Source organism: Elaeis guineensis, chromosome 3, assembly GCF_000442705.2.
Source record: "Elaeis guineensis isolate ETL-2024a chromosome 3, EG11, whole genome shotgun sequence".
NCBI classification, from domain to species: Eukaryota; Viridiplantae; Streptophyta; class Magnoliopsida; order Arecales; family Arecaceae; genus Elaeis; species Elaeis guineensis.
The window spans coordinates 98,864,843-98,875,857 of NC_025995.2; the positions used below are offsets into that span (position 1 = coordinate 98,864,843).

An 11,015-nucleotide genomic window follows, 5' to 3' on the forward strand; every position below is an offset into this window, starting at 1 on the left:
CCTGCCCTCACTGCTGTTGGGGAGCTCATGACTTCATTATTCAGATATTTGCTCTACATTACAGTTCACAAAGACAGCGATCTCTTCAATTAATATTTTTTATGCTACTCCAAATTTCGACTGCTACTCCACGTCTGCATTCAACTTAAATGACTACGGGACCTATTTTAGACTATCAATTTCTTCTATTCAAAGCTATTATTAACATCCACTAGCTGTTGCATTACCACTTACAGGCTTGATGTTTTATGATTCTTGTAACTTGAATCTTTACACCTGTTGTGGGATGGGCATCGGGGGCTTCGAGCCCGAAAGTCCCATACCGAAAACATACAAGAGAGCCTACTGCTTAAGTACTACCAGCCTCCCTCTTCCACATGAGGTGCCTTTTGCGGGACAAAACCGTGAGGGGCGGGGTGCTGACTAGGTCAAAGGCCTGGGCCCCGTTCCAAAGCGGACAATACCTCACGATTGGGTGGAGGCGATGGGTTGGTACGACTGGGCAGTAGACCTCGACCGATGGCGCCGTCTGTGGGAACCCGTCCCCTACCTGCAGCAGTACGCTCCCTTGCAGGGGGGCTGTTGTGGGATGGGCATCGGGGGCTTCGAGCCCGAAAGTTCCATACCGGAAACATACAAGAGAGCCTACTGCTTAAGTACTACCAGCCTCCCTCTCCCACGTCGAGGTCTACTGTCCAGTCGTACCCTTTGACCCAGTCAGCACCCCGCCCCTCACGGTTTTGCCCCGCAAAAGGTACCTCACGTGGGAGAGGGAGGCTGGTAGTACTTAAGCAGTAGGCTCTCTTGTATGTTTCCGGTATGGGACTTTCGGGCTCGAAGCCCCCGATGCCCATCTCACAACAGCCCCCCCTGCAAGGGAGCGTACTGCTGCAGGTAGGGGACGGATTCCCACAGACGGCGCCATCGGTCGAGGTCTACTGCCCAGTCGTACCAACTCATCGCCTCCACCCAATCGTGAGGTATTGTCCGCTTTGGAACAGGATCCAGGCCTTTGACCCAGTCAGCACCCCACCCCTCACGGTTTTGCCCCGCAAAAGATGCCTCATGTGGGAGAGGGAGGCTGGTAGTACTTAAGCAGCAGGCTCTCTTGTATATTTTTGGTATGAAACTTTCAAACTCGAAGCCCCCGATGCCCATCCCACAACAACACCATTGCTTTGTTTGTTCATAGAACCTTTCTTCTCTTCTTCTACTTATCCATGTTCTGTTCCTGCTTGTATTTGGTCGTAGGAGATTTTGATCTTCTAGTTTCTAATATGGTATAATTAGCTACTCTCTATTGGATCCTTCGTAGATTTTTAATACATAGCTTACGGCTCCACTGTTTACCCAAAAAAAAAAAAAAGTGGGTCAAGTTATGGAACTTCACAATTAATATAACTACAGCACTGAAAAATGTCAGGACCATGTGCTTGTACATTATATATATATACACACACATACAGACATACATACATACATATAAAGAGCAAAAAAAAATCCTCGAGAGTCTCTCAAATTGCAGAAGGAAACAAAATGCACATGCTGCATGCAAATCCAAACAGCCGGTGTAATAGTAACACGAACACATGGCTATCCAACATGAAATCCCTTTTTATATATTTTATTTTTTTAACACCAAATCTCCTTTCTTAAAATTAATCTTAAAAGGTAAAAACTAAGGGTCTTTTGGATAAATCAGCAATATAAAGTCTGAATTCTTTGCTGGATTCAGCATAGCCTGCATCAACTGAGCACCATTCAATTTAGGAAGAATAAAAAAAAAATATCTATAATTTTTTTCTTTTTTTTAGATTAATAGATTCATATGGCACGTAGGTTGAAATTTTGGTAGACTTTAGAGATGCAGGTTGGGTAGACCAAAAATTAGGCTCCGGCGGCTCGGCTTGAATCCGTTCCCATCGGCTTCCCCAGTCGGACATCCAATCCGTTAATCACAGATTAGGTAAATAATTAGAAGAAAGTTTAGTCCACACGTTTATCCATTTATCTAAACGGGCGACTCCATATGGTCCACCGTACCTCGTATTTTTTTTCTCGTTCCATTCCCGAAATACCCCTCCCCAACTACCACGGCTGGCACCCCACCAACCCCCGCACTCACGTCCATCCCGCTCCGCCCGTATAAATCCCCAGTCTTTCTCCCTCGAGCTTTCTCAGGGCTCTCTCTCTCTAATTCTAACCAAGCGAACGAAGAGAGAGAAGAAAATGGCCCTCGCGAGCGGCTCTACTCTCTCCTTCACCAACCCTCTCCACCAACTCTCCCCATCCTCCGCCGCAACCGCCTGCGGCGGCCAGCTGCACCACTTCCCCTCCCTCCGCCCCACCCAGCCGCGCCACGCCGGCCCCCGCCCGATCTCCGCCGTCCACGCGGCCGAGCCCGCTAAGAACCCTGCCGTCGCCGAGAAGCCCCCAGCTTCCGCCCCTGCGGTGGCGCCGGCGAAGTGGGCGGTGGACAGCTGGAGGTCGAAGAAGGCGCTCCAGCTGCCGGAGTACCCGGACAGGAAAGAGCTGGAGTCGGTGCTCCGGACGATTGAGAACTTCCCGCCGATCGTATTCGCCGGCGAGGCCCGCCACCTCGAGGAGCGCCTCGCGGACGCCGCCGTCGGCAAGGCCTTCCTCCTCCAAGGCGGCGACTGCGCCGAGAGCTTCAAGGAGTTCAACGCCAACAACATCCGCGACACCTTCCGCATCCTCCTCCAGATGAGCGCTGTCCTTATGTTCGGCAGCCAGATGCCCGTCATCAAGGTATGATCCCCTTGCAAACCCCTCCGATCCGGATTCTCGGCCGTCGTATGGGCCGGATCTGGGGTTCTGATTGCACGATTTGGTGGTGGCGCAGGTGGGGCGGATGGCGGGCCAGTTCGCGAAGCCGAGGTCGGAGCCGTTCGAGGAGAGGAACGGGGTCAAACTCCCGAGCTACAGGGGAGATAACGTCAACGGCGACGCGTTCGATGAGAAGTCGAGGACGCCGGATCCACAGAGGATGATCAGGGCCTACTGTCAGGCGGCGGCGACGCTCAACCTCCTCCGGGCCTTCGCCACCGGAGGCTACGCCGCGATGCAGCGGGTGACGCAGTGGAATCTTGACTTCACCGAGCACAACGAGCAGGGTGACCGGTGAGTAGAGTGGATTTTTTATTGATCTAGAGTTGCGAGACTCTTGTCTCAACCCCACCGATCAGAAGTTTAGCAATGTTGCTTGTGTTCTTCTTTATAGTTTGGACTCTGTCTGGTTTTTTTGATTTTGTACAGTGTTCGCACGTATCAATATTTTATCATATTATTTTGTCCTTATATATTGATTTGTCTTCAGAATGTTCATCGGCTTTTATTCCTCTTGATCATTTGTTCCTAGTTTTCTTTATTTTTGTTGCAAAAAGATACGATTTTATACTTTTTCTGGGGTGAAATTGCTATAGTTTCCAAAGAAAGACCAATTTTCCGTTTTATCTTCCATTTTCGGAAAAAAATGTCTTCCAGAATATCCAGACGGTAAATCGTTTCCAAAGAAAGTGACTCAACTGGACAAGTTAGAAATATTTGCCTTCAACATCCCCAGACAAGGAGAAAATATAATGAGTCCATGACTTTTCCTCCTAATTCTGGGGGAAAAAGCAAGAGATTTCTGATATTTAATAGTCTACTACTGAGTCAAGACTGAGACCTGTTCTAGTTACCATCATTCTTATTCGAAATCCAAAATCTAAGGCTGGTTTCTTGGCTTGTTGCGTCGGTGGGAACGAGCTAACAGGTACCGAGAGCTTGCCCACCGAGTGGACGAGGCACTGGGGTTCATGTCAGCAACAGGGCTGACAGTGGACCACCCTATCATGACAACGACCGAGTTCTGGACCTCTCATGAGTGCCTCCTCCTCCCTTACGAGCAGGCCCTCACTCGCGAGGACTCCACCTCTGGCCTCTTCTATGACTGCTCTGCCCACTTCCTCTGGGTCGGCGAGCGCACCCGCCAGCTCGACGGAGCCCACGTCGAGTTCCTCCGTGGCATCGCCAATCCCCTTGGCATCAAGGTAGCTGCAACGTTCCGGCTTAATTTCCCTCCAAAGAAAAGTTCCCATTAGTATGCGATGTTTTGGAGACCAAAAAAATAGGTGCTTTAATGGGTGAATGGATGCAGGTAAGTGATAAGATGGACCCGAGGGAGCTGGTGAAGCTTATAGAAATACTAAACCCTCACAACAAGCCAGGGAGGATCACAATAATTACAAGGATGGGGGCTGAGAACATGAGGGTGAAGCTGCCCCACCTCATTCGAGCGGTCCGTGGAGCTGGCCAGATCGTCACCTGGGTCAGCGATCCCATGCATGGGAACACCATCAAGGCCCCCTGTGGCCTCAAGACCAGACCTTTTGATGCCATCCGGGTATGTCCAGATTCCTTCTCATTTGTCATTTTATCCTAAATTGTATTTAAAGCTCTTACGAGTATCCTACGTATACATTTCATTTTTAAAAAATGATCTCAAGTTTTTTTTTTTTTTTTTCTAGATTATTGATGATAAATTTCTAACTTTAATCTCTTGGAGTAGAATAAAATTCAAGTATGAAACAATAAAAGCTATTTGTGAACCATGAAGTGCATACCTTTCACAAAGTTGGTTTTTGAGGTGGTAGTGTATATAATCTTCAGCACCTCACAGCAACTAGAAAAAACTGATTTTGTTTATTTCAATTTTCAAGAGAATATTCCTTTTTCCTTGTTAAAGTTATTCTCAATCAATTCTTTCTACCATAATACATAATTGATGGGTCCACTGTTCTTTTTATCCTTCAAAATGCTAATGGTGCACAACATCTCTGGCCCATCATATAGAACACTGAGAGGGTTGTGGGGCTTTTGGCTCCATCAAACAGCTTTGGTGGCATAACGTTTTGGTATGGTAGCTATTGACTTACGTAAGGAAACGAGGGTTTGCTGGAAGTCACAATTTATTACTTAAATGGTAAAATGGAACACAAATATTAATATTTAAAAAAAAAAAAAAAAAAGAGAGAGAGAAAAGAATAATAGTCAACCTTAGATTAGTTAATCAACATACATGGCGACACCTTAGTGTGAGATTATCTTGGTTCCTAAGTAAAATCGTGATGGCATTTTAAGCAGAGTCTTTACATTCATCCAAGACAAAAAGCAGAAGGCTATCAGAGAGTATTTAATTCTGCATGTTGAAGTACCCTTCAGTGAGGAACAGAGACAGGAACACAGAAATGATGACCATGTAAATGGTATCATTGAGAACGACCGCCTTCTTCTCCTTCCCACTAAAATTATTATTCAACAATGGACGTACTAGTGGTTGGTGTGGCCCTAATGTCTGGAGCTAAGGTTGGTGTGGAGGATATTAATCTAATCTTTATAATATGGCATTGCTAAGTTGTTTGATGGGTATTGCGTGTTTGTGCGTCGATATGAAAGGCTGACCCGGCCCCTCATCTTTTCTTTTGTATACGAGTAGTTAAAGATTCCTCTAGTTTGAAATATTAAATTCCCAGTGGCATCTTTCTGGATTCGGTCAGTCAAATCCATGCCATTTACTGAATTGCTTATTTGCTCGACTGGGAACATAGGGAGAAGGACTGCAAAGGTTGCTTACTTTTCTAAATGCTGTTATCTACTTATATCGGAATTAGGCAAGAAAATTGCCGAACTAAACATCAGTCGGCATTAACAATGTTGAGAATATCGGAATTAACGCTTGTCTAGAGGTGAAGAGCCATGTGGCTGGGTGGCAGGCTCCCCACAGGCAAAAGTTTTGGGATATTAACATTATTTTTCCAGAATTTTTGTTTTGAAGAATTATGTTGGCTTACCATTTCTTGTTTAGCAACTTGCATGTGCAGCCTGTCTTGGATGTGCAACCCTTTTTCCAAGCTTTCTTTATGTTCAGACCTTATTCTTCATCACCCATCTGATGATAATTGACTCCATCTCACCCATCCAAAGTTGATAGGGACTTGGGGCATGTTTGGATTCCCTATTGCATCGTTAGGGTCCGTATTGAAATTGAGGTCGTAGGATTGCGACGAGCTTGTAATCCTTTTGAACTTGTTTGGATATATCCCGTAGGAGTTGGATCTTTCAAATATCCACCAAAGTTTTAGCCTAAATTCTAGTATGCGGACTTATCGGTCCGTAGGATATAGATCTTTTATTCTTCCTATAGGATTCAGACTGTGAAATTATTGCATTGATATGGCCATGCTTAAATTAACTTTCCGGTCTACAGATCTAGCAAGAAATTCAATCTAAATCTTGCTGGATTACGCAAAATAGACCCATAAACGTTGAGGATAGAATGCATCACTTTTCACAAAACATGCTTGATATGATGAAAATGAAAATCTGTTGCCGTTATTGATGTCATGTCATCTCCTTTCTGGACAGGCGGAAGTACGAGCATTCTTTGATGTGCATGAGCAGGAAGGGAGCCACCCTGGAGGCATTCATCTGGAGATGACGGGGCAAAATGTGACTGAGTGCATTGGTGGCTCTCGAGCCGTGACCTTTGACGATCTGGGCTCGCGCTATCACACCCACTGTGACCCAAGGCTCAACGCATCGCAGTCTCTGGAGCTCGCTTTCATCATTGCAGAGCGTCTTAGAAAGAGGAGGATCCGCTCGCCGCACTTCACCAATTTGAGCTCTTTGCCCCCATTGCCCTTCTGAGTGCATGAAGTTTGGTATAATCCGCAAGTTTGATATAAGCTCGTGTATCTCGCGATGTACTTTATGTTTACGTTACATGTTTGTAATGGAATAAAAGCAACGGAATGGTCGCTGTCACATCAAGTGGTTGGGTCGGAAGACCGTCTGTGTGGTCGAGAAGGCATCGGGAAGGCAGTGTGGTTGGTGGGGCTAAATCTTTTTGTCGTTGGGGTAGACATTATTGGTTTAAAGCATGGTGTTCCTTCATCCCACTTATCGTTCCTTGTCCATTTTTATGCGTTCGTCATGCAAGTCATATTTTAATAGGTGATATATTGGTGCTTAATGCAAGTCAAAAGAGAGAAGCCGTGTGGGATTTTTGCTTGCATTTCTTATACTCTCTAGCTATCATCAAAGCCAATTTTACAAGGGCATGGGAAGGGATAAGATTGCAAAGGAGTCGGGTCCGACTATGTCATGCTTGATCCTATTCTAACGGAACTTAATATTGGATCTGAATCCAATACAATAGATAACCAGGTTAGATCCATGAAAAATATTTGATCCGATGGGTTGCTTGAATAGGATCCAGTCGTGTGTGTCTTGGACATAATCCAAAATATCCGAATCCAGAACAACTCCAGATGGGATCCCGTCTATACTGATGAGATTTTATTAAGAAAATTCTGTTTTTAGTTTTGAATGAAATTAAACTTGGACTACCATAAACTTATTTGCTAATATGATCAAAATTTCATAAATTCATGTCCATCTGGTCTGCAATCTATTTCTAACATAGTGAGATCAGTTCGAATAACTGAGGAAGAAATTGACTTGGAATACTTTTTTCGAATCAATTCAAATCAAGTCGTAGATCAACGTTATCCATTTGCAGCCTTAAAAATGGCATCCGCCTAAGAAATGAAAAAAAAAAAAAAAAAATGTTTTTGAATAGTGACAAATTTTATTTTATCCAAAAAAAAAGGTGACAAATCTTGGAATAATACATCCAAAGAGGAGCATTGATTTTTAGATGTCCAACCAAAATCACAGTCCTCAAAGAAACACCTGTTCAGGAATTTTAATAAATAATACATCAATCAAAAAATTTGTGAAAGAGTATATATTCTTAAATTTTAAGCTGCGAAAATTTATGGACATATAAATGTGCATCTATAATGATCCAGGATATCATCCAAAAAACCTAATCGAAAAATATTATTTAAATTTATTATTTTTATATAAATATCTAAAATCTTTCAATGAATAATTGACGTGAAATTAAATATACGCTCGCGCAGATTCTCACATATTCTTCCTATTTAAATTTTGACATCCTCATCAGATTAAGGATTAAATTCATACATCTATTTATAAACATCATGATCAACCCATGATCAACCTAATAAACTCATACTGCAGTATCTTCTAGTCCACATGAGTTATAGATTAGATCCGTTCTGATATCATTTGTAACGATTCATGATCTTGTCCAAAAAAAATAGTTGAAAGATATTAATTAGATTTTTTTATTTTTTATAAATATTAAATATTTTTTTAATAAATAATTAATATGAGATTAAATATATATTCATACGAATTTTTACAGTATCTGTGATATATTAGACAGATATATGATACGCCGATATATGTATAATAGTTTATAGCTCCATTCTTTATTCGACATCTATGTTGAACAGACGTCATCCATCAGACAATGCCGTGGAAATGTCTCTTTCTGTAGTCTAGCATTTTAAGCATGATCTCTGCATCTTTCACTCACCAACCAGCCTCAATTGCAACATCACATGGTGGATCCAATCTTCGTGGCGTTAGGTAGGACATCTTTAAAAATCGTTGCAATCATGGAGGCACATACATCACATACATACACATCACATATTTTTTGTGTTGGCAAGCTGATCTTCTCTCCAAGGCGATCCAGCTAACTCCAGTCCACAAGGTACCAAATGTTCATCTGATGTGACCTAGATATCATATCGATATACGGCAGCACAGATCACATGCATTTTCTTATCGTGGAGATGGAGATTGGATTCATTCCTTTTCTTCACAAAATTATTAGTCAGCATCATCCTATCACATATATCTTGTACTATTCAATAAAAAATCAAACACATTATTTATTATTAAAAAAAATTCATTATTATTTAAATTTTATATATATATATATATACTATTAATCATGATTAGCTAGCTAATTTTTTTTTTACTGATTTGAAAAAAAAAAATTGTTTTTTGGAGTAATATGTCGGCTTTTTATTCAATGGTACGTGTGCTAGGACGATTCTAACTAATAATTTCTCCTTCCCTTCTCGTGCCGGCAAACGTCCGCATCATGTCCTCCTGCTCCATGGCGACGAGAAGCATGAGATGTTTGCCTCGGTGCATTGGCATGCAAAGAATGACAAGTTCTACCAAAAAAAAGGAATGACAAGCTCTAGGCTGCCATAGAGGAGAAGATTATGTTTGGCATCATTTAAGAAAGAAGGTGACGAGTGAAACAAAGTAAAAGGGAATTCCCACTACCAGCAATTTTGGGGAGACGAAAGATGACGCCTGCCTCCTCCCAAAAAAGATGATGATCCCAGATTAAGCAATCTGGGAAGAAGGAAGATGATCGAGGTTGGAGATGTACGGCATGAGAAGGACAGCGGCACGGTATAATCTCCTGTGACGCGCGGAAGGAAGACGGACTTGGAGGAAGTTGCGAAAGGTACTCTTTAAGATACGTGTGAACTTCGCTGGCACAGTATAATCTCCTTCAAGCGCTTGAGCTGCTGCCCAATCTGCTGCTTTGTTTCCTTGCCTTCGTTCGTGTGTAGCTTTGAATTCATATATGACCTTCTTCTATAACTGAATATCCTGTAACAATGGGTTAGTTTGTAGACGTTGTACATTGTTTGAATTGAGTAGGGATATAATACTCATGGAATCTCCTTCGACCCATAGTGGAGTAGCCTGGTGTTGCTGCGCTGCACATTCGATACCTCCCCATACCACCACAAGTTCTACATATTGTCACGCTCCCGATCCGAGATTGTGAATCGAGGGTCATGGCAACCGCCGCATACTCATAGAAAACTCTTCCCATAAGCATGCAAGACATCTTATCATACTATCCTAAAACAACAGCGGAATAATTAGTCAATAATTTAAATCCAAAATATAACGATCTAAATTTTTTCTTTAATATCTTAATAAATTCAACAATGATTCATAGGTCTTACATCAAATTCAATAAGACTTTCAACCTAAATAAAAGTATAATGATTCTGCTTCTGATCACTCTTCCATTCATATCTTGTATCATCTTAATTCCTCAACATCTGTAAAAACAGTAAAATAAGAGGTAATGAGCTAGACAGCCCAGTAAGCAACGATCACTTCTCAACAGATTTCATCAGGCATATAAGTAAATAATCATTTATAGAAAATAAGCGTATAGAGTTCATCAATTCGAAATCAATTTCAATTATGCAATATAATTCATGCCAAATTCATTTCTTTTTCGAAATTTCAAGTTTCTTTCAGGATTTCAATTTCTTTTGTTCTTCAATTTCTTTTTCGTCAACCATGAGCTATGACCACATTATCCCTGTGGCAGGGTCATAATATCGCGTATCTGCTTGCGGTGGGCTGCGAATCATCTGGCAGCCAAGTCCTTTGAAACCGCTGGTCTAACTGGCGGTTTTGTCGCTGGTCTATCTGGCAACATAAATCCTCAGGACAGTCAATTGCCAACGTATATGCCCCCGTTGGCGGGGTCCTCAACACAGTCAGGTTGTCAATTCTTATTGTTTCTTATATCATAATTCTTCATAAATCATGTTTCATATTCTAATTTCGATAATAAAACATATAATCATGTAGTATCGAAATCAATCAATATAATACATCATGAAATCAATATATTCAATCATGCTTCATCATAACATTTCAAATAAGATATTTTCATAACAAAAATACCATTCATCCAATTCATGCATCGTTTCACAAATCATGTCAGAAGAATACACTATAATTTGCCGATGAATCTAGAAAAGGTGAAACATTACTTACCTCGAACGCATTCCAATAAATCCATAAAATTCTATAAATTTTCTTCCAAAAATTCTGTTCGTAGATCATATCGCGATATCCCATGATCAAACATCCACAGTCCTATACAGAATCAATTTGAATAATTAGAAAGAATACGAATTCTATATTTCAACGGTTTAGATTGGGTCCGATCATCTAATTTCATCTAATCAAAATCTAATTAGGACCTAAACGATCCAAAGTTTGACTATCAGATCAAATCG

The 11,015-nt window shown here is 41.8% G+C and overlaps 1 protein-coding gene across 1 annotated transcript; it reads left to right on the forward strand.

The window, feature by feature from the left end:
* Positions 1 to 2,170: 2,170 nt before the first annotated feature.
* On the forward strand, positions 2,171 to 6,954 carry LOC105041937 (phospho-2-dehydro-3-deoxyheptonate aldolase 1, chloroplastic). Its single transcript, XM_010919014.4, has 5 exons — positions 2,171 to 2,769; positions 2,864 to 3,141; positions 3,776 to 4,052; positions 4,160 to 4,405; positions 6,427 to 6,954. The coding sequence occupies exons 1-5, from the start codon at positions 2,230 to 2,232 to the stop codon at positions 6,706 to 6,708; spliced, it is 1,623 nt and encodes a 540-aa protein (XP_010917316.1). The 5' UTR covers positions 2,171 to 2,229; the 3' UTR covers positions 6,709 to 6,954.
* The last annotated feature ends 4,061 nt before the right edge of the window (positions 6,955 to 11,015 follow it).

Bases quoted from the DNA above. Each gene is read 5' to 3' on its own strand.
- LOC105041937 (XM_010919014.4), top strand. From the start codon at position 2,230: ATGGCCCTCGCGAGCGGCTCTACTCTCTCCTTCACCAACCCTCTCCAC. The intron at 2,770-2,863 runs GTATGATCCCCT...GTGGTGGCGCAG, and splicing joins GCCAGATGCCCGTCATCAAG to GTGGGGCGGATGGCGGGCCA. The intron at 4,053-4,159 runs GTAGCTGCAACG...GAATGGATGCAG, and splicing joins CCAATCCCCTTGGCATCAAG to GTAAGTGATAAGATGGACCC.